This window comes from Theropithecus gelada, chromosome 3 (genome assembly GCF_003255815.1).
Source record: "Theropithecus gelada isolate Dixy chromosome 3, Tgel_1.0, whole genome shotgun sequence".
NCBI classification, from domain to species: Eukaryota; Metazoa; Chordata; class Mammalia; order Primates; family Cercopithecidae; genus Theropithecus; species Theropithecus gelada.
The window spans coordinates 108,661,478-108,688,429 of record NC_037670.1 but is presented as its reverse complement, the minus strand read 5'-3'; the positions used below and the strand labels follow the sequence as shown (position 1 = coordinate 108,688,429).

The 26,952-nt window shown below is 41.1% G+C and overlaps 1 protein-coding gene across 1 annotated transcript; it reads right to left on the bottom strand.

Annotated features, from left to right (window-relative positions):
- On the bottom strand, nt 1-26,842 carry PON1 (paraoxonase 1). Its single transcript, XM_025378551.1, has 9 exons — nt 26,556-26,842; nt 20,517-20,587; nt 18,978-19,033; nt 17,572-17,740; nt 13,369-13,495; nt 9,984-10,184; nt 8,250-8,331; nt 4,145-4,273; nt 1-1,095 (listed from the first exon to the last, which is right to left on the bottom strand). Exons 1-9 carry the CDS (start codon nt 26,627-26,629, stop codon nt 937-939), a joined length of 1,068 nt encoding a protein of 355 aa, XP_025234336.1. The 5' UTR covers nt 26,630-26,842; the 3' UTR covers nt 1-936.
- Between the last annotated feature and the right edge of the window lie 110 nt (nt 26,843-26,952).

Here is a 26,952-nt window from a genome sequence, read left to right as displayed (position 1 = left end):
TTGTTGATCTTTTCTATTTGTTTGTTTACCTTTCAATTTTTTTTTTCTTTTCAGCCTCCACAACAAGTTTAAATATTAAACAAAAACCCACCAGCACTACCACCACCTCAACAACAGTGTAGTCCTTGGGGACACTTAGCTTAACCCAAGTCAATTATAGGATTCAATCTGTATCCAATCATCGCAGTGAACAAACTTCCTTTCACCAAGTCAAAGACACTCTAAGGTACAATTTGTGCCAAGATCATAGAGACTCATAATTTTCAGGTGTGACAACACTCCCAAAAATTTTAAGATTTTCCTATGTGTCATTGCTACAGGAGAGTTGAAAAAGCAAGAGTACAAGGGGAGTTGGAATAATTCAGGTTAATATTTACTGAGAAAGGCATGTATCAAAGGGAAAACAGGAGTAAGTCTGACTGCCATCGTCAGACTTGCTATGTGCGTGGAGTAGAGGGGAACTTCATAATGCACATCTAGTTTTCTGGCCCATGAACTGGAGTCCCTGAGCGAGTACTGGAGTTCTGAAGACACATGAGCTAGGCCTGCTTCCCTGTGTCTTCTGAACAAGACATGGCAAGACAGCAATACATACACGTGCTTTCAGGCAACACATGTTTTAGGGTAAGTACTTTTGGGGTCACACACTGTTACTTAATATCTGACAATCGACATAACTGATTTATCCATTTTAGTGAGAAGGATTTTTATTGATAAATGAGGTTTCCAGGTATTCCAAGACTGATTTGATAGTGTATTCTCCAAAAAAAGCCCTACACGTCATATCTCTCCCAGTTAAACAGTGCTTTGATGCTTCATGATGTCCACATTTAGGGTCAGCATTCATTGTTCAGCTAAGATCACTAGGTCCTTGGAATATGGCAAGCAGTTGAAATAATGGCCTCAGTTTCTATGGCGTGGATGCAAGTCGGTCTGTTAGAGCTCACAGTAAAGAGCTTTGTGAAACACTGTGCCAATCAGCAGTTTCCCTTTGTACACAGAGGCAACTGTACTGCCTTGCAACACTGTGCCATTTTCTGCATAAACCTGTGTCACTTTAGGTTCTTCTGTTAGAATGTTCTGGATTTGAAGCACCTGTGAAAGAAATAACATTGAATTAACATTTTTGTCAGATCACTTAAAACAACCTTATGCGTAGGGTCATCCTCCATAAGAAGCCGTATAATCTTATACAATGAGATAAATCCTATTTTGTTCCAAAATTACACTTAACACACCTGTTTCCTCATTTGGGAACAGGTGGGTACTGATCTCAAGTGATCTTTAGCAGAGGTGGAGAGTATCTAAACCTACAGGGGTGAGGCAGGAAATGCAAATGAGCAGCACATCCTGGATGTGGGACATTAGGGAGCAGTGGGGACTTAAGTAAATGTGGAGGGAGGAAGCTGTTAACTCAGTGTGATGGTTAACAATGAGTGTCTACTTGACTGAACTGAAGGATACAAAGTATTGATTCTAGGTGTGTCTGTGAGGGTGTTGCCAAAGGAGATTAACATTTGAATCAGTGGGCTGGGGAAGGCAGACCCACCCTTAATCTGGGCAGCACAATCTAATCAGCTGCCAGCGAATATAAAGCAGGCAGAAAAACATGAAGAGGAGAGACTGGCCTAGCCTCCCAGCCTACATCTTTCTCCCGTGCTGATGCTTCCTGACCTCAAACATCAGACTCCAGGTTCTTCAGTTTTGAGACTCAGACTGGCTCTCCTTGTTCCTCAGGCTTGCAGACAGCCTACTGTGGGACCTTGTGATCAGGTAAGTTAATAAACTCCCCTTTACATATATATATATATATATCTATCCTATTAGTTCTATCCGTCTAGGGAACCTTGACTAATACGCTTAACAACAGCCAAATGGTTGCCATGCAGTAATTCAGGTCCGTTTTCATGTATTTTCAGGTAAGTCAGGGAACTGGATGTTTACACTTAATTCCTGGTTTTTAAAATGCAGACAAAGAGAAAAAAAAATGTGACCCCCAAAAAACCACATCTCTGTACCATACTCGGGTGTTCTAAAGTTAACCTCCTGTCTCTAAATGTATAAAATTTTGTAAGTTCCGTTTACTTCACTTAATTGAGGAGAAATGTGATTGCATCATTAATAGTATAGTGTCATGTTAAGCCAACCATATGAAATAGCCAATATTTGATCATTCTGGCTGTCAAAAATAGCAATTGCATGTGATTCACTACACTGAGGTGGGAGACCTGGGTCGTGTCTTGGATCTTCCACTTACCATTTGTTTCTCATCTGTAGAGTGAAACAGGTGGGACTAGATTATCTCTAAATTCCCCTTCAACTCTAACATTCTATTATTAAGCCTTTATGATAATATATAATGACTTGAAGAAAGGATATGTACATCACAAATGTGGCCAACTGTGAAGGCCAGTGCCTGGATCTAAAAGGGTCTGTGGGAACTTTCAAAATGACCTCTTAAAAACAGCTGGCACCAAGGACAGATGTCTTAGGAAATTGCCATAGCATTAACATGTAGTAGTTACAGGTAAATAGTTGATGGTGCACCTTGGCTTACCTAAGCTTCTTGTTAATAAAACTAAATCACTCTTCTGGGGCAGTGCATTAGATAATGAATTGTTACTACTTTTTACTATTCCTTTGCAGAGCAATCATTAGAAATGAAGTATTTTTTCCAGAAAAACAAACCAAGTCCATGCTATAGCAAACGACCCAAGATAACTAAATGAGCTAACAAGCCAGAACAATTAAAATCTAACATTCTGCTCAGTTCTGAGCACTGAACGCTCCACAGCATACATTTCTTCAATTCTGTTAAACATACCATTCAGCAACCCTAATAGCCAAAAACTAGCGAAAGGCAAAAAGGATTTCCATTAAACATGATCACAATTGTCCTGTAAACCTAGAGATAAAAGATAGGAGAGCCATAATGTAAATGGAAATACGCATTTGGATTTTTTTTTAACCCAAGAGATACGGGCTTTAACACTTTTTTTTTCCTGTTGGGCAGGTGAAATGGACTCTTAAAACTCAGCTTTAGCCGGGCGCGGTGGCTCACGCCTGTAATCCCAGCACTTTGGGAGGCCGAGGCGGGCGGATCACAAGGTCAGGAGATCGAGACCACAGTGAGACCCCGTCTCTACTAAAAATACAAAAAAAACTAGCCGGGCGCGGTGGCGGGCGCCTGTAGTCCCAGCTACTCAGGAGGCTGAGGCAGGAGAATGGCGTGAATCCAGGAGGCGGAGCTTGCAGTGAGCCGAGATCGCGCCACTGCACTCTAACCTGGGCGACAGCGTGAGACTCCGTCTCAAAAAAAAAAAAACTCAGCTTTAACAATACATACACAGCAGCAGACAAATATGTCAAAATGATGTCATATATATGATGTAAATAATAAGTACCCTCAGTAGATACTGAAAACTCAGTAAATGTGCAAATACCTATATTGAAGTAGGTCCCAAATTCTTATTTGTACCCAAAATAGTTCACTGAATAAAGACCATGGACAAAAACTGGGACCTTTGAGTACTGTAACTAAGGTGGAAGATGAGATCTTCTAAGCCAAAATAATTCCAGCGATTTATCTTGCCACCTGCAGGAAGATCTAGAGAGGCTGGCCAATGTGCTCCAGGACTGGTCCATTGCATGGACCTGTGCATATACTACCACACAGGAAGGGGGAGTTGAATAGGAAGGCAGGTAATAAATGAATGATTAAACCATAGCAATATGGCGTCATTATGTTCTTTGAGGATCCCTTAACCAGAGGCCAAGTTCCTCTCAGGCAACCCTCTCCACCCACCACCGTATACCTGTTCTGGCTTCTGGTATTCATTTCCTCCCTCCCTCGCTAGCCCTGAGGTACTGCATTATCCTCTGTTGATTACCCTACACTGTGTCCACACATTTTTTATATAGTCCTTTGATTAAACTCCCCTCAAATTGTCCAATTTAAGTGTGCCATGTGTTTCTTGCCTAGACGCTGACTAAAGCACCTTCAAAAGCCTTTGTTTCTGATCATTTGGATCATCTATCCATGTCCCCCCTTTTATTTGCACATAGAATTGAGAATTATGTTTTCAACTGAAAAAAACAACGGCTGGGAATAAAGTCACTTATCTGGTTCATTTTTAAAACTAACCTCGGATGCAGGAGGATTCTCTGAGTCATAGAAGAAGACTTTCATGCCATTGGGATGGCATCCAACCCAAAGGTCTCCTGTCTCAGGATCCACAGATATGTTATCCACGAGGGTATTAAAGTCGAGGGACTTATAAGATTAAAAACAAGAAAAGAACGAGACATAAAGTAAAACACAATTGTGATGGAGCAAAATATATCAGAGAAAAGTTGCCTCTTGTCCTTGGCCACCACACTGCTGGTTCCAAGGATACAGTTCTGCCCCATTTCAACAGGACTCACAAAATTCCTCTGACATTTCATCTATGCTAGTATTTTGTCAGTTTCCAGGACAGAATGGGGTAGGGTAAAGATACAGAAAACCAAGAAAGACTGTTAAAAGTTAGACAAAATCATTTGTACCAACATCTGTGCATGAACCTAAAACGGAAAAAAAAAAAAGTTTTCAGTGCAGCATAAAACAACTGCTTCTAAAATGGCATGTGCAAATGATATTTTTATAAGCATTCAGAAAACCACCAGGAAATGTAGATTCATTTCTGAGAAGAACATCAATGAAATGTGGACTCTTTAATGGCTAATCATAGGCTGTGCCGCCAGAGAAGAAATGATCACCCAGAGTCTCGTTTTTGCCTTGAAGTTGAGGAAAAGTTTGTTCTTTAGTTTCTTGATGTTATTCAACTCCCTGTTCTTCTGCTGTTTATTCTCTAAATATAAGTTGCAAGCATTTGATGACTGCACAGATTGCTGCTGAGGCTTTGTACAAGGATCATAAATAATACCAATGATTCTTAATTCCACCATTCATCATCTTGTCTGCCTTCTACCAGGGAGAAATCCCATCTATTTGTTTACCTCTTATTCTCAGTTGGAGAAATAATATCTACCATTTACCTCAGAGACCAGCATACCTCAGTGCCCAGAGACCCTGTAAATAACTGCTCATGACTCATTGTAAAGGCCAGGGCATGAACAGACAGCTGCAGAAAACCAGCGCTTCCTTGTGCCTCCTACTCAAAATGAGAGCTGTTCCTCACATGCCCAGGGAGGGATTAGAGGACTCAAGCATCGTGGCAGAGCCTCATTCTCACCACCATGCAGAGCCATCAGTCTTTCTTACCCCAGAGACAGGCAAGACAGGTGGCTCCATGCTTTCTCCATCCCTAAATCCCTGTCCATCCCAGTGTCAGCACACCACTCTGATACCATAATGTCTTTAAATGAGGAAATGTTTGTTGCAGGGCTTTGCTCTTATCTTTGGAAGCGGCATAGCCGATTGGCGAATTCCATGACAGATGAAACCTACTGAGATGAGAGTGGGAGTGGGAGAAGGACACAGAAACCTGGGATCCCATTCATTCAACATGCAATTACCAAGCTCCTACATGAGCTCTGCGAGGAACGCAGCATCTGGAGAGCACCAGGTACCCAGCAGACACAGCTCATGCCACGGAAGTGCTGACAGTCCAGCAGGGAACCTATTCTGAGTCCAACAATGAACTCCTTGCCTTGCAAATAAATAATTCCTCTCCATGCTACCTCACGGCAAGACCCCTGCATATCACATCTCACACTCCCACAAAGGCAACTGGAAAATTTCGCATTCCTTGGTCAAGAAAACTTAATAAATTGCTCTCTTTGGGAAAAACTGTATTCTCTGTTAACAAATATTCCAGGTTTTTGCGAATTGAGGTTCATCAAAGTGTGACTAATCCATTGACTAAGTCCTGGAATATTTTTTGGAGAGAGGAGAGATTATTTCTATCGTGGCAATATATATATATAATTTGACATTTTAACCACTTTTAAGTACAAAACTCAGTGGCATTAAGTATATTCACAATATTGTGCAACCATCATCACCATCCCTCTCCAGAACTTTCAGTCAGCCCCAAACAGAAATCCTGTACCCATTAAACAATAGCTCCCTGTTCTTCTCTCCCCCAAGTTCCTAGTAATCAGCATTCTATTCTATTTTCTGTCTCCATGAATTTGCCTGTTCTAGGTACTTCCCATTAGTAAATTGTACACTATTTATCCTTTTGTGGCTGGCTTATGTTATTTAGCATTATGTTTTCAAGGCTTATCCAAGTTGTAGCAGGTATCAGAACTTCATTCCGTTTTTTGTTTTTGTTTTTGTTTTTGTTTGAGACAGAATTTTGCTCTTGTTGCCCAGGCTGGAGTGCAATGGTGCAATCTCAGCTCACTGCAACCTCTGCCTCCTGGGTTCAAGTGATTCCCCTGCCTCAGTCTCCCAGGTAGCTGGGATTACAGGCACATGCCATCACTCATGGCTAATTTTTTCTATCTTTAGTAGAGACGGGGTTTCACCATGTTGGCCAGGCTGGTCTTGAACTCTTGACCTCATGATCCACCCACCTCAGCCTTCCTCAGTGCTGGGATTACAGGCATGAGCCACCACAGCTGGCCAAGAACTTCATTCCTTTTTAAGGCTGAATAATATCCGATTGGACATAAACCCATCTACACCTCCTCAAAAATTTAAGATTAGCCTCGGTTAGTTTATCAAATTACTTGGCACTCTCGAGTATTAATTAACTGACATTAATTAATACAATCTTTCAAAAGAAAGAATAATGTGACAATTGATGGATAACTTTTTGGGGTTTTTATGATGGGAGACAGACATGGTCTATTGCTGAAATTGCCCTTGCCTTCAGTCTCGCCCTGGTGGGAGCAGAGCCTTGACATTCTGTGGTGAAGGTATGTTACATTGGGTTCTAGTCTCATAAAATTCTTTAACTTTCGCTTTACAGAAATATCTGTTGTTAAAACTGCAGCTTGTTTTTTATTCCCTCAGCCAGTGTGAGCGTGTGAAATTCCATTTTACTTGAGCTAATACCAAAGTAGCCCTGCCAGTGATTTTTAATGTCAAACACGATGTTACATTTAATGTTGCTTTAAGGTAATTTTCTCTGAGTGAGGCCCCTCATGACAGTCCCTCGGATGTGCTGACAGGAACAGTCATACAATTGGCGCTGACAGTGCTTCCTGCAGTGGGCGTTTATGGCAGGAAAGCAACATCTTGTTGTTTTGCAGAGGTAGAGGGCTGCTTTCATAGGGCTCTAGTTTGCTCTTGGTCTCTCTTTCCTATCCTTTGTGTTTTCACCCCTTTTGACTCCAACCTTCAAACGACCAGAATTGGTGGGGACAGGAGGTGAACCCTGAAGCATGCCCAGCCCCACCAGAGTAATTTAACAAGTATTTGTTAAATGCCAACTAGGCAGCTCCAACTAGAATTGTACTAGGAGCAAATAGAAAAACAGCCTGTCCTTGTGGAGCTTACACCCCAGTTCGGGAATCAGGTAATAAAGGGGAAGAATAAAATATATAGTATGCTAGCAATACAAGCTGAATGGAAAAATAAAGCAGGAAAGGCGAGGGAAAACATGCAGGGGAAGGGAGCAGTTCCAAGTTTCGAAGACCGAGCTGACGTTTTAGTAAAAATGAAAGGAGATGAAGGAGAGGGCCGTGGAGATCTGGAGGAAGGTTTCTCCTAGCAGAGGGAATGGTGCCCCATTCTGAGACAGTGGCAGGAGACGTGGGGCAGGGACACAATGGTTGGAGGTAAAAAGGCAGAGAGGTGAGGAGCAGCCAGGTCACCCGGCAGCCATTGTGAGCGCGTGGACTTCATAAACATTGTGGAGAGCAGCCCAGCATTAAGTACAAGTTGAGACTACTTCTTGGCTGTTCCATCAACGTCGAGGGAAAAAGAGAGAGAGAGAGAGAGATGGGAGGAGAGGGAAGGAAGGTGGAGGAGAGGGAGAATGGGAGAAAGGAAGGAAGAAAGGCTGGAAGGGAGGGGTGGAAGGAGGATCTGGGAACACAATGCCAAGCTCAAAGTTTGCTAGAGCAGAAAGAATGCAAGGTTCCCGGGTGAGAGGTGTGGTTTGCTGTTTGCCACTCTGCAGTTGAGTAAAAATGAACAACAAACACATAACCATGCTAATGACTCTTAATAAAGGAGTGAAAAATTGGTTCTCACCCACACCAATTAAGCAGTCCTTTTCTCTTCACATTTAATTTCACAAATCAATTAGAATCTAATTATCACGCTGCAAACTTACAGTGTTAATACATCTTACCTTCAATGGAGTTAAAGTCCAATTAGCATGCTTTTCATACACATGAATCTTATGAGCCAGCAATTCAGCTACATAGACATACCTTCAAAGAAGAAAGAGCTACGTCAAAGTACTAGAAGTAACACAACTTGAGAGATTAAGATGAAGTTGTAATAACTATTCATAGGGAAGAACTTCGCTTAAGGAATGGAAAATGGAACCCATCTCAAACACACTAAATTCTGAAAGAACTCAGTGAGTTTACAATGCACAGAGGGATTTAATCTCTGCAAAGTTATTTCTGAAGGAGGGGACGTAATTGTCCTTATCAGTATGGAAGGAACTTAACCCTAACACCAACTTTTAGTATCTGGGAGTAAAATGCATTACAGTGTTTCTCTTTTGGTTTGTCAATTTGTGTCAAGCCCCAGGTTCTGCATTTCAGGGGATAGTGAGTTCTCTCCCAGGAAAGTTGCAGGAAAGCCCTTTGACAACAGCTTCTTGTTTTAATCCAGAGAAAAATATGAGAGAAGAAAAGCTGCTTGGCCTGGATCGATCGAGAGAAGTCTTCCTCCTCTTCTGTCCTGAGTCTGGTCCCGACTCTGTGGCTTTAGTCATACCCCACAAAGATCTGGGGTTAGTCTAAGCACTGTGCATCCCCCCAACAAAAAAAGAAATTACTGTTCGATTATCTTCTATTTTCAAAAACTGGTCCATGATATGAATAATTAAAAGCTGTCCCTGTCCCTGTTGCTCACTTGCTCGCTCTTTCTTTCTCTCTCTCTCTCTCTCTCTCTCTCTTTCTTTCATTTTTTTAGACAGAGTCTTGCTCTGTCACCCAGGCTGGAGTGCAGTGGCGCAATCTCAGCTCACTGCAACTCACTGCAACCTCCACCTCCCAAGTTCAAGTGGTTCTCCTGCCTCAGCCTCCCTGGTAGCTGGGATTACAGGAGTGTGCCACCAGGCCTGGTTAATTTTTGTATTTTTAGTAGAGACGAGGTTTAGTCATGATGGCCAGGCTGGTCTCTGACCTCAGGTTATCAACCCACCTTGGCCTCCCGAAGTGCTCGGATTACAGGCATGAGCCACCACCGCGCCTGGCCCCTGTTGCTCTTTCTAAGCATATGTTACTGACTCTGAAATCCTTGATGATGATGCAAGATGACAAAGGGCATATATATGGATGGATATAGATATTTAATGCATATACCAATGCTACCCAAAATGCAGTCTCCAGACCAATGTTGGTTTGCAAATTGTTTGTTGTAGGGCCCCATGAGATAACATTATAAATCAACTACATCACTAAGCACACTGCTTAAACTGATGTTTTTCACAGTAATACTTTCATGATGAAGGAAGTGTTGTCTTGATTTACATTTTGGTACAAATTCCTTATCTTGTCATAAACCTGAACTACTGACATATGTATACCTGCATACTATTCATCTCATTATACACTCAAATCTTTATTCAAAACAAGTCTATTCAGACATACTAAATCTTCATCACAGTTCCCCCTCTTAAAATGTACTTTTTTTCCAAAAAGGAAACAAAACCAATATGCCTTCACAACGAAATTTTTGATTTGATAAATTTTACCCCCTGAAAAATTAAGACATTTTACATTTTTCCTAATTTTATCTCACTAGGGTAACATGTTAAAATGTATCATATTACTTTTAAAAAGAATATATTCCAAGATATCTCCTGAGAATCTGAGTAAATTCACTATATTTCAGAGAGTTCACATACTTGCCATCAGGTGAAATGTTGATTCCATTAGCAAAATCAAATCCTTCTGCCACCACTCGAACTTCGCTAGGACTGTAGTAAACAACATACGACCACGCTAAACCCAAATACATCTCCCAGGACCGTAAGTAGGGGTCAAGAAAATAGTGATCATTTGTGGCATAAAAGTGCTCAGGTCCCACAGCAACGATATCATTCAAACTGCAAATAAAACATACACACATCATATATAAGGTGAAGGTATTGAACATTACAGGATTATGAATGGACATTCATCGCCGTCTATTCCTAAAATCAAGATATGGGATGGAGCCTTCATGCTAGCTATAATGGAACAGAATTAATATGAAATTAGTCCTGCCGATACAATCCTTAAAGACAATCATTGGTCTAAGAAATCTGAGGAAGTGATTATAGCACTGTAACATAAAAATCCTTTTATATGTATCTTAAAATAGTGTTACATCATGTGTGTGTGTGTGTGTGTGTGCGTGAATACACTAAATTCAGTAGAAATTAAATTAGGCCAGAAATCATTGTCAGGGCAAAAATGTGCTCACATATCTGTGCTCACATAGAACTAACTCCCATAAGAAACTGAAAAAATGATGAACCAGCAGCCTGGATACTTGCATTTTAGTTAAAGCTCTGCTACTATTAGCTGTGTGATCTAAGAAAAATCAATCCTTTCACATATCAGGACCTCAGTTTCCTTATCTATGAAAGCAGGATGATAGACTGGTCTATCTTCCAGCCTTAAGATTTCGTGATTCTAAACTGAATGAAATGTCCATGAACAAGAATGCTCAGAAATAGAATGCTATGGCTTTTCCCCCCCTTTCTGATTAGGATTCTCTCTCTGTCACTGAAAATGTAAGATATATGAGTCTATTTTTCTGCTTTAATAGGTACAATAGTGAACACATAAGTGAGTCATTCTTTGCTGATTGAGGTGATGGAAGTTCCTGAGGGCATGATCTGGGAGAAAATTATCTCTGCTCCATTGCAGAGGGCGTCGTGGCCAGCGCATCAGCTCTGACGCAGCTCTGAGCTCTCAGGCAAGTTAGACAGGCATGCAGAGCCTAAGTTTTCTCATCTGTAAAGAGAGGTTAAATGATATTCTCAAAGTCATACAGCTCATTAGTAGAAGACTAAGGGTCAGGATCTTAATTTGTGGAGTTGCAGTGGGAATTACAATGAGACAATGCCTGTTGTGTGCTTTGCAGGGAGCATGACATTCAATAAATCCTCAATCAATGGTAGCCACTATTACAACATAAAAAAAAAGGTCTTGGAATTTAGGATTAGTCTGGACGGGCACCAGACATAAATCTGCAATCTGATTTTACTCTCTGTTTTTTAAAAGTAAATTTCTGAAATTAGTATGCTGGACTATCATTTGTCTGTTTTTCACAGAAAGGAGCAGAATGCAATGGTTTAGAGCAATAACTTTTTATTGCTGAAATGGGGGTGTAGTAAAATAAGTAAATAAATAACAAATTTTTAAAGGGTAATAGAGTAATAGCTTTGAAATCTGATGGACTTCATTTGAATCCTGACACTGCTTGCTATCATAATGTGGGGCTACAGCATTGTCACTAAATTTTGAGCCACTATTCTAAACCTCTGTTTTCTCTGTATACCTTGAAAGGCTAGGGTAAGAATAAAATGAAATAATGAATGCAAAGGCCTTCGTACCATGCCTGGCATACAGTAAATGACCAATAATAATGCTTGTGATATATGAATAATAACAGGTTTAAATTATAATAGAATTAGTAATTGGAATATTAATGTTATAAACAACCATAAAATACAAAGAAGAAAATACACACAGCTAATCCTTGGGTTGAGAGAGCAGAACTCTAGTTAATTATGGCACCGTGGTTATTTTCAGTCTCCTTCTATGCTGCCTAAGACCAACATTTTTGCAACTGGCTCAAGAAAAAAAATACTCCAACCCGGTAACTTAGACAAATCTGAGATTTCCAAGATTAAATGTTAAAACATACAATTTTTTTCACTATTTTGTAGCGGTTTAAGGCACCAGCTCTGAACTCATGTTACCAGGATTAGAATCACAGCTGCACCATTTACTGATGATGTCATCTAGGGGAACTTAACAATTACTCCAGGCCTCAACTTTTTAAAAATCCAAAATGGATATAATACTAACACCTAATTCAGAAGGTATTTGTAAAACATCAATAAAATAATCTGTTTGAATTAGTTAGTGCAGCACCTGACGTACAGAGAAGCTCATTTATTAGTGTTATCATTAACCCAGCTTCTCCATTCTACATACTTTTCTCCACTTTAAATCTTGGTGTTCTTCACATTCTCCAAACACTCAGTAACTTTATTCTCTTTCCAAAATATATTTGTTAAATGAATGTATGAATGAACTCTTCTACCAAAAGCTGTTCTCCAGACTTTTACTCATCCCACTGGAGCAGAAGATGACCTGAGCGGGGGTTCCTACTTAGTCACTAGGGAATTGATTGGCCCTCATCCAGTAACTCAATTTCTCTCCAATCTCATTTTCCTCATCCTCAAACCACCTGATAAGAAAGAAGAGGAAGGGGTCCTGGTATCACAGAGTGCACACCACATACCCTTAGCTAGGTACCTGCAAAGAGTACACATCTAGATTTACAGATATGGAGGTGGTCAAATGCTATACATAAATTATACAAAAATAGGTTGGGATTCTAGACAATCGTAATGAGTTGGAGGTAAATGTTTTAGAAGATAGTGTCAGGTTGTTCTCCTAAATCCGTCACTGGCCTTACAAGTCAGATCTTCATAGGGCATGTGAGGAAGCTGACTGAGATTGGGTATCCTTGAGTGTTTTATTTCACCATATGTTATGTGAAGGCGCCTAGGGTGGAATTGAGTGTTACCACAGATCTGCTATTGCATACATTTTGTGCAATCAAACAGCAGTGGAGGCAGTATAAGGAGGTCTTACATGCACTTGATTTAGGGTCTCCTCTTGGGTCTGTGTTTCTAATTCATGGAAACTTCCCAGAGTCTACTTTTTAATATAAATAAATAAGCTCATGACGTCAAATTTATCTATGAAGCCTATTTGGGTTTGAAATACTAAGTCTGGTTCTGAAGAAGAGCAGGATTTTTTCCTGGTAATAACTTGAATGGAGATCCTGAGGCCAGGAGCTAGCCTGGGAAAGAGAGGAAAAGAATGGGCCATCTCTGAGGGGCTTGAGTCCTCAAAACGTTCTTCAGAAGAGCATGTGGAGGAGTTTGTGATCATTAGAAATGAGAGTTGAACAGCCATACCTACTCTGGCCAAAAGGAAAAACCAAAAGTGGATTAACTATCCACTACAGCTAAAGGAAAATAGAAATGTGCTGTATCTCAGTACTTAGGCAGAAGTTTATGTCTGATGGTTTTTAGATGCAAAAGCGACTTTTCTTCTTCTTGAAATTTAAACAACTCCACCGTGGACTTGGCATCTGGATGGTTCACCACCAGGAGGTACACGGCATTATCTGAGAGGAGATTAAAAACAAAAATGAAACATTAACTAAGCTCTCACTGTCAGCCCTCTCTCCAAAAACCAATTTCAACCCACCTCCAGCTAGTAGTTAGGATGTCAGGCAGATGGAATATTTTCATCTCTTTGTAGAGAGAAGCATTTGTGATTGTTCCTGTTCCAGAGAAAAGTGGCTCAAGGAAGAACCAGTGACAGTCTCTGAAAACTCAAAACTCCGCAGGAGAAAAAAAAATTCTCAAATTAAGAATGAGTATCACTGACACTAAAACTCCAAAGAACTCTTGAAGTTTTCCAGTTCAAATGGTCTCCACAAGATGCACAGTTGTGATGAAAGCGATAAAAACTATGGGAACTCCCAATATGAGAAGGTGTGCTCAAGTGTAATTTACACAGTGTAAGGTGATAAATTTCACAGAACATCTGAGAAATAGTAGCAAACAGAAGCAGCTTCCTTGGGTCAGTGGGAGTTTAAGAATACAAAGGCGACCCATCTAAGCGGTCAAGAATGTGTGATCAGAGTTGGCAAGTAAAAGTTAGATTTTGGCCTTTGCCTTAAGAAAGAGTAAGTCTTTTGTAATCTCTGACATGATCAAATTGGTGGGTTTTGTTTTGTTTTGTTTTTGTTTTTGTTTTTGTTTTTGTTTTTGAGACGGAGTTTCACTCTTGTTGCCCAGGCTGGAGTGCAATGGCACTATCTCGGCTCACTGCAACGTCCACCTCCCAGGTTCAAATGATTCTCCTGCCTCAGCCTCCTGAGTAGCTGGGATTACAGGCGCCCACCACCATGCCCGGCTAATTTTTGTGTTTTTAGTAGAGACAGGGTTTCGCCATGTCAAGATGCAAAATTTGGCAGGTTGAATTGAGAAGATTTGAACAGAGAAAGCTGCTAAGATGATTTTCATTACCCCTTTCAGCAAACAAGTGTTTAATTTATTTTAGTTGGTGTTAAATGCTACAAGGGAAAAATACAACAGGATAAAAGAATAGAGAGTAATGAAGTATTATCTTCATGGGAGTCAGGCATGTTCTCTCTGATGAGGGGATGTTAGACCAAAAACCTAAGTGAAATAAGAGAACGAATATGTGGATATCTAGGGAAACAGCATTCCAGGCTGAGGAGAGAAAATGTGCAAATGCCCCGGGGCAGAAGTTCCTGGACATATTCACTTAATAGTGAGGTTGTGGTGGGAGCAGAGTGAAGGCAAGAGAGAGTGGGAGAGTGAGAGGGCTGAAACCACAGGGAGCCAGAATTGGTCCTGTTAGGGCTTAAGGTGAAGATCCAGGCTTTGCTCACTGGCCGATTTGAACCAAGGAGTAACATGAGCTGAGGCTACAGCAGTAATCCAGCAATGTGGAGAGAAGGGACTGGACCAAGATGATGCCACTGGCAATAAAAGACAGGAAAGGTCATGAGAGGTATTTGAAGGAAAGAATCCAAAGGCCCTGAATATAGCTGAGGAAGGAGGGTATGGAAATCAAATTCAAGTGAGGATTAAAACCTGGATTCACATTTTGTGCAGTGGATTCTACTTCTAAAAATTCATCCTAAGGATATAGTCGCAGAAAATACATGTGTGGGCCGGGCGCGGTGGCTCAAGCCTGTAATCCCAGCACTTTGGGAGGCCGAGACGGGCGGATCACGAGGTCAGGAGATCGAGACCATCCTGGCTAACCTGGTGAAACCCCGTCTCTACTAAAAAAAAAATACAAAAAAACTAGCCGGGCGAGGTGGCGGGCGCCTGTAGTCCCAGCTACTGGGGAGGCTGAGGCAGGAGAATGGCGTAAACCCAGGAGGCGGAGCTTGCAGTGAGCTGAGATCCAGCCACTGCACTCCAGCCTGGGCGACAGAGTGAGACTCCGTCTCAAAAAAAAAAGAATTGAGGAGGCATGACCAGACACTTTTTGAGGCTGAAGTGGGAGGATTGCTTTGAGCTCAGGAGTTCAAGACCCGTGGGCAACNAAAAAAAAAAAAAAAAAAAAAAAAAAAAAAAAAAAAAAAAAAGAAAATACATGTGTGAGAAAGTTTATTTTGGCATTGTTTGCAATGAGCATAAAGGTGGGAACAACCTAAATATCCGTTGGCAGATGAGCTATATTACAGTGCTCCCACACAACCGAATCCCAAACCACCTTGGCAAAGCAGCTGCAAATGTGCTGTATGTAAAGGAGTCCATGATGTAGTGTTTAATGCAAAAGCAATTTATAGAAGAGGTTGTGTAATACTACCTCATTTTTATGTTAAAAAGTATCCATACATCAAACACTATATTTCTTTGCACTTAAAAATATTTTTAAAATAAAATGTAATGGCGATGAATGGGTGGATGAGTGGAGAGTCCACTGAAAGGGATATATATATGTGTGTGTGTGTGTGTGTGTTTGTGTGTGTGTGTGTTTGTGTGTGTGTGTGTGTGTGCGTTACATGGGGAAGAGAAGGAAAGATAAAAGGATGGAAAATCATTTTCAACATTTTGAGTTTAAAGTGTCTATAGGAAAGGAACCCAAATAGAAGTGTCTAGTAAGCACCTGCAGCATTAAAAGTGAAGGACTAGTGAAAAGAATAATAATAATACCCCTATTTGGGGATGTCCTCCTAGAAAGCAGGCAGTGTGACACTGGTTTGAAGGTTCTGAAATAGAGAAAATAAAGAGGAAGTAAAAGATCAGACCTCTGGGGTAGTGCTCAGGGAAGTGGCAATGAGTGACAAAACAATGAACTGGGGAGAAACCTGCAGTAGGATGAGAACTGGAGCAGCTAGGGGCACTGCAGCATCAAGGAAGAGCAAGTTTGTGAAGGAGAAAATGGTCAACAGCATAAAAGGAGGTGAAGGAGGCTGGGCACAGTGGCTCACGCCTGTAATCCCAGCACTTTGGGAGGCCAAGGTGGGTGGATTGCCTGAGTTCAGGAGTTCCGGACCAGCCTGGGCAACACAGTGAAAACCCGTCTCTACTAAAATATGAAAAATTAGTCAGGCATGGCAGTATGCACCTGTGGTCCCAGCTACTCAGGAGGCTGAGGCAGGAGAATTGCTTGAACCCGGGAGGTGGAGGTTGCAGTGAGCCAAGATTGCGCCACTGCACTCCAGCCTGGGAGAGAGCGAGAATCCTCTCAAAAACAAAACAAACAAAAAACAAAAGGAGGTTATGGAAGGAAGGAAGGGAAGAGGGAAGGAAGGAGAGGGACGAAGGGAAGAGAGGAGATTTGTAAATAGGAACATCACTGATGATTCTCAAGGCAGCAATTTTAGCCACCCACAGTGGGGAAAGTCCAGAAGAGGAACTGAATGAGGGATCATCTGATGATGAAATGGAGGTAATGGGTATAAACGTGGTTCTTAACCCTAGCCTGACATTTTTATGAACTGAACAACTTTTAACAAGTACTGTGATCCAGGCCTCCCTCAGACTAATGGAATCAGAATCTATCGAGCTGGGGGCTGGGCATCGAGTCTTTTTCAACTCTTCAGGTGCTACCATGTGCAACTGGGGCTGAAAATTAATATAGAGACAAGGAAGTAGCAGCAAATGGAAAGGGAGAAATGGGGTAAAGACATAAAGGATGACACCAACAAGTTGTGTTGAAAGGGACCAACATGCAGAAGAGCATTTTGAACACAGAACAGAGGAACCAGCAGACAGGAGGCACTAAAGGTGATGGGGCCGGCAGAAAACTGACCATGGTGACTTTCTGTCACTGGACCTATAGGTTGCAGATGCCTTGGGTTAGAAAAATCTGTTCCTGTAAATGCCTGAGTCTTGAAAATTGTTAACAATGGAAAAGCTATAATGATCAGGGCTGGATATTATTATTATGGTAATTATAGGGATAATGTGAATGTTGGTATTTTACAAAATCAGGTGCTTTACAAATCTTAAATATTTTGGCATTCTCAAGTATTCTAGTGGTTTTACTATAAGGGTCAATTAACATAGGGGGTAAGTTTAAAACCCAGAGTAAGAACATTATTCATGATTATGCTGCATTTGGATGAGAAAAAATAATTCATTTATTGGCATGTTTTTCTGTTTTTTAAATTTGGTTTTGATTTTAATAAACAGTAAATCTTGTTACCTTCATCTGTGAATGTGCTAATCCCATGAGGGTTAAATGAAGATAAATCAAATTTACTTCCAGTGATCCCCAGTTCCAACACCGTTGGATCTTCTTCATTCAGGTCCATCAGAAGTATTTTTCCAGGATTGTTGGGGTTGAAACTCTTTATTCCAGGATATTGTAATCCCTTATAAACCATGGAGGAGAAAAATCAAGCACAATACCAGTACTTTAAATGCTAATAGAGACGCTGCATGGGCCATGGGTTTGTGTTGACTGCTCCAAACCACAGAGCTAGCCAGATGGCCACATAGGAAGCCTCTTAAGTTAGTTTGCATGATGAGTCCCCAGGAGAAGTCTTCTGGAAGCCACATGCTCCACTAGGCCACCCCACACAACCCTTTCATCCCCTGCAGCAAAATCATATGTGCACCACACTACAGCTTCCAGCCCATGAGAAAGATCAAAAATGGAAGAGCAGACCCAAGAGGCAATTAATAATAGTCTTCAATGATAGAAGCAAGGAATACAGATACAATATTGGTTATGGCTTTTACACTGTTCCCTCGTAGGTCCTTGGAAGCATCTCAAAGACAGAGGTTTAGTGGGTCGGAGGAACTACTCCTTTCTTAGCCTTCAATCAAAACAACAAAGCTGTTGTTTTATATATTGGGTTCCCATATAAGATTTTGCTTAAAATACGCCTTATGTTGCTCAAGAAATGTTTGCAAGACATTGCTTTGCAGGATGACTAATCTACTATCTTTGTAAGAGAAAACTGGACTAAATAAATTACAAGAGGTAGCAAAGGTTTTTAAATGACTGGATGATTGTCTATTGTTTCCTATCCACTCTGTTATGTTATGATCCCCAGGCCAGATGGTGGACTTCTTCTGTTTTGCACTGTATCAGCTACCATAGCGATCTATATGCAGGAGAGTTTCAACAAATATGGTGGATTCTCTCTTCAAAGCTTGGGAATTGGGACCTATCAACAATGTTAAATTAGAGGGCTTATTCTGAAATATGTTTAAAAATGTGAAAGTTGAAATGACATGTGAAGTAGTATACATTAAATGTATATTTAATTTAGCAAATATTTGAATATGGCAATTTTAAGTGCTTCAGGGAATAGACAATTCAGGGGAAAACATTCTTGAATACACTGAACTCACAAATAAATTGCTGCTATAGAAGCTAAGGTAATATGGTTCAATGTAGACCGAAGAACACAAATATGCATGGAACACGCATGATCATAATTATAGCAGAGGTGTAAATGCATACACAATTTGTCTTTTAAACCACGGCTGTTCATTTTATTTGAAAGTGGGCATTGGTATACAGAAAGCCTAAGTGAAAGACTTAAACTGCCAGTCCTAGAAAACATTCTAGAACACAGAAAAGTGGAAGAAAACACTCACAGAGCTAATGAAAGCCAGTCCATTAGGCAGTATCTCCAAGTCTTCAGAGCCAGTTTCTGCCAGAAAAGAGAATAAAAGTACAGGTTGTTTCATATTACTGCAGGAAGTGGATCCATTTCTTAACACCTCACTTGAAACTGGGGCTATATGTTACTCTTCTTTAACAGGTTCAGAATCATTCATTCTTTCATTTATTCAAATTGATGAATGTGATTATATGGAAATTAAAAATACATTAATATCATTAACAAGTTTAATTAAAATTTACACTTAGTATATTTGTTTTAAACTGATGGACTAGAGCTTTTTCCTCAAAGACTGAAACCTCTTAAAGTTCATGGAAATTCACAAAATATACAAAAGCCATGATTATTTGAAAAGAACTTGCTGTTTTCCAAAGATACAGGGTAAACTACAAATATGTGTTGATACTTAATAGTTCCAAAAAAATTAAACCCTTGGAAAGCCATATTGAAAATATAAGCAAATTCCAAATAGTTGAGTTAAAATGGGGATACATTTTAGGTGATCCAGAATATGAATTTTTGCTACTAATTACAAACATCAGTTAAATATTACTGTTTTCAAGTTAGTTATACTTTAAGTACATGTAAATTTTTAACATTTCAAGTTATCTAGAGAAAAATGAACTATTTGATAGGTATTTATACACTTAGTGAAAAGTATGCTTTTCAAAAACCCAGTGATATTTGATATCAATATCATATTTTTCTAGAAAACAATTGCACCATAAGATATCTAGTGAAATTTAATGATACTAAGTCATCTGGTCTAGCCTCCTGAGCCTTAATCAACTGAGATGAATAATTCTAAAAGAACAACAACAACAACAACAAAAATACCCAAAACACACAAAAGCATGATCTCAAAAAAATTGTCCTCAAATAACAAAGCTTGTTGGTTGGAACCAGCTGGAGAGTTGAGCCCGGGGACTCTCCTTGTTGGTTGCCTCCCAGCTGCTATTCCCCTACCCTTTTATCTTTGCTGACAGGGCCTGCCTCCCACATTGGAGGTTCGATAATTACTTTCCCAGCATCCTTTGCAGCTAGGGCACCAGCCTGTCCTCCAGCTCTGACAAATAAGATCTAAGGAGAAATCTGCTGGGAGCTTCTGGAAAAAATTTTCCTCTTCAATATCAAAAGAGATACACATAAGGAGAAGCCTTGTGGTAATTGCAAAGTCCTGTCAGAGCTTTTCTAAAAAAAAATTACCTTTATTCACTGCTTTATCTGGCTCTCCTGCCCCTCTTCTGCCGTCTCCTCAGGTTAGATTACCATGGAATCAAACTTTATTCTATTTTTCTTTTGGTAATATTTGGTAATATTTGGTAACATAATACCTTGGTAATATGTTAGTAAAGTCAAAAGTCAAACAACATGGTATTTATCATTAACTACCACTGACTCTCCTGATTCAAAATTTTATTTTTTGACAAAATTAAACAGGCACATTAATCACACAAAAAGCAAAAAAATACCGAAAGTTCAAATGAGACCCTTCTTCCTCTCACATACATACCGATTCCTTTAACTAAATTACAGTTAGGAAGTTCTATGGGTTGTACCTCTCGGAGAGCATTAAGTCGTGTTCTGTGGGGGAGAAAGAAATAAAACACACACAAAACTATTCAGAAATTATAATTAAGTTGCAAACGTAGGCAACCCACAAAGTTCTCCTTCACTGTACTTTGCCTGAGTTTCAACTCCAGAGTTTTTCCTGCAATTTTTCTAGGCAAGGCCAGGGCAAGACAAGTGGGGAACTCTGGGTACAATATTTAGTGTTTATTTAGCAGAGGTGGATAGGTACACACAAGAGATACACAGTGCCCTCTCCAGGGCTCTGTGTACTTAGGCAGGCACAGGAGCAATTTGTAAGCAATGTGCAAGGACTCCTAGGTGGAAAGTCCAGGTAAATGGCAACATGGTTCCAGTTTATTCCATTGATGTTTTAGAGTTGCTGACAGATGGGCAGCCTCCTACTCGTCTGCTCAGTCTGACTCCACAGACTGGACTGGGCATCTGCTTTGTGATGTAGTGCTTGAAAAATACAGATATGTTGAAAGGATTTGTAACTTCAAAAAATCATGCACAAGGCCTGCATGTAAAACTGCATTTCACACACACAGGTGCACTCACACACGCACGCACACATACACAGGAGCAACTTATCAGATATGAGTGCATAAACACCATGGAGACCGTCTGAGTAAAGGACAAAGGAAAAATGAACAGATGTGAGAGGGAAGTACCAGCCAATTGCCTGAGCAGAGCGAAGCTACTGATGTGGCGTTTGAAAGAAACAGACGATGTTAGCACAACCAAGAGATTTAAACAATAAACTTTTTTTTTTTTTTTTTTTTTTTGAGAACTAGTGATACAGTATTGTCAAGGCAGGTAGTGACAATTATCCAAATATCCCTAGAAATCTTATCTGGCTTCAGATAGGCTAAGAAGTTTACTTGTCCTCCTGATGACTTGAACTCACAGGAGGAGGATGGGCTACAGGGGGAACAGACACGCTAGATAAAATTCTTACTGACGTGGTACAAAATGATAGGAATTTGGGGGCGACTGATCTTTCATTTATTCATTCAGGAAAAAATGAGTATATTCCTACCACCAGGTCACTGGCTATCATTTTCACTCTCTAAGAAAATCTGACCTAAGAGGTAAGGGGTGCCTCTTAGTAATCTGCTTTGTAAAAGTGCCACAGTTTGTCCCAACGTACAACCAGAGTAAAGAACCACCAGTCTAGGTACTAGAAATACAGAGATGAATGAATAGATGATGAAGGCTTGGACTGTGAGGAGATTGTGGTTTCCTAATTGATGGATATGAACTTAGAAAGCAGATGTCAACAGAAAGTTGGAATCTGTCCATAACCTAAGAAATGGAAAGGTATTTCAAAAATGGAAATCTGACATTATAATTGCAAAAATTCACAATAAGGAAATAAAAGGGGAAGTGATAGAGCAATGGCTTACAAACTTTTCAGACGGAGACTCACATTAGGAAAAGTATTTTATATGGTGCGAACACCCAGCACATGCACACACACACACATGCACACACACATCTGAATCAAGCTTCACAAACAATACTCGCCCTAATCTGTGTGATACATTCCCAACTTTTCTGTTCAATTCTGTTTTATTTTAAAATGTTAGTAATGATTTACTAAATTGACTTTGTTACCCACCATTTGAAAAAACTCTGGTCTAGGGAAAGTGTAGTGAATATTTGTAGCATGCCCTCAAGGAACCGAAGGGCAGGTACAAGATGTTAAGGGTGATGGTCATAACCAAGGACAACACAAAGACTGGCATGGAAGGAGAGATTCAAGGACATAAAATCACTGAATGGGCCAAGACTTGTGAAAAACACCAAGGATAGTCAAATTCACTTTTCTTAGACTCAAAACCACATGGGAAGAATACTCACACTGCCTGACTCACAAGGGTCACTAAACATATGGGTTCACAAAAGATAGAGAAAGGCAGAACTGCTCAGCTCCTATTCTAATTCAGGCTAGAAGATGATCTCTAGCCTGGAAAAGGTAGAATAATCCTAGTTAAAGAGAGCCCAGGGTGGGCAAGGAGGCATTAAGTCAGCACCTGTTGATTTGGGTTCCAATTTGTGGCCCAAAAATGTCATATCTCTACAGGATAATCATTGCTACTACAGTTCAGGTACCGTATATGCCCTCGTTTAATCCTCAAACATCTCCATGAGGTGTTATTTTCCCTAAGTCACAGATGACCAGGATTAAGTGGCTTTCTAAGGCCACAGAGTTATGAAGTGGCTGAGCAGAGATTGGAATTCAAGTGTGAATGCAAAGCTCACATTTAGCTCTCTAACCAGGCAAAATCTACAGAGAACACTGCTTAAAAGCTGGATGAGGCACCTGAAAACTGGCTCACCTGTGTTATTATCATCCAACTCATATTTTTTTCTACCTCATTTTCAATTTATTAGGAAATATCTTGTCAAAGGCTTAAGTCCAAACGTTCTGGGCCTAAGAGATAAGGGTCAATGTCTGAGATATGTCCCTGATTCACTAGACTCTGAACTCTGTGCAGAAACCATACAGCCCTTGCTGTGAACTTGTCTGAGTCTGCTTTGTGCTGCTCTAAAGGAACACCTGAGGCTGAGCAACTGACAAAGAAAAAAGGTTTATTTGGCTTATGATTCTGGATGGTTAGAAAGTTCAAGATTGGGTATCTGCATCTGGTGAGGGGCTCTGGCTGCTTCCACTCATGGCAGAAGGTGAAGAGGAGCCAGTACTCACAGAGATCACGGGATGAGAGAGGATGTAAGAGAGGGGAGAGGTACCAGGCTCTTTTCAATCAATCACCTCTCTCAAAATGAATAGAGTGAGAACTCACTCACTCGCAAGGAAGGCATTTATCTATTCATGAGGGAACCACCTTCATGACCCAAACACCTCCCACTGGGCCCCACCTCCAACATTAGAGATCAAATATGAGGTTTGAAGAGGACAAACATCCAAACCAAAGCAGAAGTGTTCAGTGAAAACACATGCTGGCTGCTCACAGAAGAAAGCAGAGATCTTTGCCTAGGCATTAAGAAATCCATATCCATTCTCAAACTCTTCTTGGGGCCAAATTCACTCTCATCAGTCTATTTTCTGCTCCTACATGTGCCTCATTCATTCAAATTCCTTTTCATGGCCTACTATGTGCCAAGCCCCAATAAGGGCTCTCACACATACTTCCTCATTTAATCTTTTTAGCCACCTTTGAGAAAAAGATGAGTGTTTACTCTGTTTTGTAGGTAAGGAAATGGAGGCACTGAGAGACTCAGTACTTTGCACGTGGTTGCTTATTTAAGAGGGTGGAGTTGGGATTTGAAACTAGGTGTCATGATACTAAGGACTCTTCCCTGTATCTCTTTCATACCTCTTTATTTGCTCACATTTTTCCCTTCACCTAGAATGCTCTTTAGCCCCTTACCCACTGGGAAGACCCCTACTCATGATGCTTTGTAGCTTCTCCGGTCTTCTGTATTGGGTAATAACTCCTTAGTTTACCCTCAGGAACCTTCACAACTGTCAACTTTCTTACCACAGTTGTCAGTTTCACAGTTGTCAGTTTTTGTTCTTTTGCTCCTAGTAGACTTTAAAATTGGTGAGTGAAGACTGCATCCTATTCATTCCTATAACCTCCAGCAGAAACACAGTGTTTGCAAAGAGAAGGTACTCTGCAAATGTCCACTGAAGTGTTTTGTGGAGATACAAGGCAAGTACTTCAGACTGAGAAGATGGCGTTGGTTGCGCTCATAGGGGAGGCTGGAGGGTTGGAGGATTATTTGTCCTTATCTCAGAGTTTCAATGAGGTATAATTATAATACATATTCAAGTATCACTCATTAGATTTCATAGGTGCATTTTTGAGATCACATATGACAGCTATAAAAGCTAACATTTACAGGACACCTGCTATATGCCTGATTTATATATGTATGCGTATATATATTTTATGTTTTTATATAAATATAGTATATATATATACACACACACATACATCTATGCTGTAATATGTATCATTATCCCCTAGTTTCAGGTGGAGAAACAGGCTGGAACTTTTCTGGAATAAAGTAGTAAAATAACTTGAAAGTTGCAGAAATTAGATCTAACCCAGGTCATCAGGAATCCACCACTACTCTCTTCCCACAACTGTGTGTTACCTACAGTAAGCATGGAATGGCAGAAATGCATTGAGAGGCCCAACGTTAGCTTTGTGGTTTCCTTCTGAGAAGGGAAACTCAGTGGACTCACGTATTGCAATTAGCAATGTAGGGACAAGGAAGCTGCCATACAGATGCAGCGCTGCAACATTCCATAGCCCAAGTTGGGGTGGGGGAGGGGAGCTGTTTCTACCATCATCCAAGGCATTCCTTGGACTTGTGCGGCACATACAGCGACTACAAAGGTGGGAGACTCGTGGTCTAGTGGAACTCTCCCAGTTCCTTTCTCTGTGCTGCTCCCACCTGGGAAACTCAGAAATCTCTTGGGGCATTGCTTGTGTGCTTCCATAAGTTCCCTCCAGCCCAGACACATATAGCTTCCTGTGAGCCCCACACACATACACTCCAAGTCTGAAGAAAAAAGGATGCATCCACCCTGGGGATTTGGCTTGCTCCTGATGCAGGCTTCAGGATATCATCTCTTGCCTTCTCTCCCTGAGGCAGATTCATGGTCTCTAATCCCCCAGGGATTTTGTTCAATGACGCTGGCTCTGATTTAATAGTGTGGGGTAGGGCTTGAGATTCCGCATGTGCAGGGATCCTCTAGGTGATGCTCAGGCATCTGGTCCCCAGACCCAGTTGAGTAGCTAGGTTTTAGGGGTTTCCAACAGTGGGTACAATTTCCCTTCCTTCCTCTGTCTGGGCCACTCCAGGAGGCTCAGCAACCCATCCTTTATATATTTTTATCTATACGTATAATCTCCTATAATAAACCTATAATAAAAACTCACAAACTAATTTTTACATGATTTAAAAGCCAAGATTACCAACTGCTTCTTACTTTTTTTCTAGCACTCTGTAACTTAAAAAAAATTAGAAAAACCTCCACAATAATTAGTAAAAACCCATTCTGAATATAAGCTTCTAATTAGTCCATTAGCACATATAATTTTTTTATATTTAATGTTGATTGGGTTTTACTTTAGAGTAAATAAGGCATTGTTGACTAAGCCTTAGAGACTAGGATGATCTCTAGACTATGAACTCCTGTTACAAGTTATGAAACTTTTGATACATTCTTAAAATATCCCCACCCTCCTTGTGTAACACTTAACCGTTTATTAAATACTTTAAAGGGAAGCAGGGAACTAACATTTATTGAATAGCTACTCTGTCCCAGGCAGGTGTGTATTACCGTTTCCAGTTTACTGAAGCAGCGAAGGTTAGAGATGTAAAGTGATTTGCCCAAAATCCCATAGTCACGGAGCAGAGCTAAACCCCAGGACATCAGATGCTGGCTCCAGGGCTCCCTCTTCCCGGCCTGCCCCCACTGAAGCGAGTCATCACGGCACACGTTAGCTCCCACCTGCTCGGGTCCACACGCAGTTTTGCTGTGGCCCTCAGTAGCCTCAATTTGAGAATCTTCAAGCCTGGAAGGTTTGCCATGGCCAGGCAGTCAAGGCGCAGAAGGGACGGGGACTCCTTTCTCTAATTCACAAAATATCAGGAGAATCCCCAGCCTGGTTAGTTAGTTTCTTCCGGGTTGGGAAGTGAATCTGTAGCCAGGACACACAAATCTTCATGAAAAATTAATTCGTGTATGCTGACAACCTGGGCACTCAAAGCCCTGGCAATTGCCTCCTTATCCCATGTCTCAGGCCATGAGCAAGAGTTTGTTTTCAAGGGGCACATGACAGCTGGACAAACATTTAGGAAACCCCTGCAGAGTGTACATCTAGCACCTGCCTGTAAATGTTCTGTTAACAGCCTGGACCCTACTTTCTGGGGGCTCATGGAGCTGGCAGGGGGTGAGGAGGACGAAGGCTGCAGCCCTCACCACAACCCAACTTACTGGTAAGAAAACTGGTGGTTCTTGAAGAGTGCCAGTCCCATCCCCAAGAGGGTGAGCACAATCAGCTTCGCCATGGTCGGGGACAGACAGACGGATCGATGGGCGCAGACACCGACGGGCTAGAAGGCTATGCCTGCCTGCAGCCGCAGCCTAGCTGGGACAGCGCCGATTGGCCCGCCCCGCCCCTCCCCGCCGGGGCCGCAGCTCGCTGGGCGGACCAGGTACACAGAAGGCCCCACCACCGGAGCGGAGTGCTTTCAGCCAAGCGCCTTTTTGCTCCTTGCCACTGCAAAGAGAGAAGACCGAGAAGAGGTGCCTAGTCCGGTCGGGGAGGGGAGATCAAACAAGCTGAAGCAAACAGAGGTGGGAAAGGACAGTCAAGCTTTGGTGAGCACTC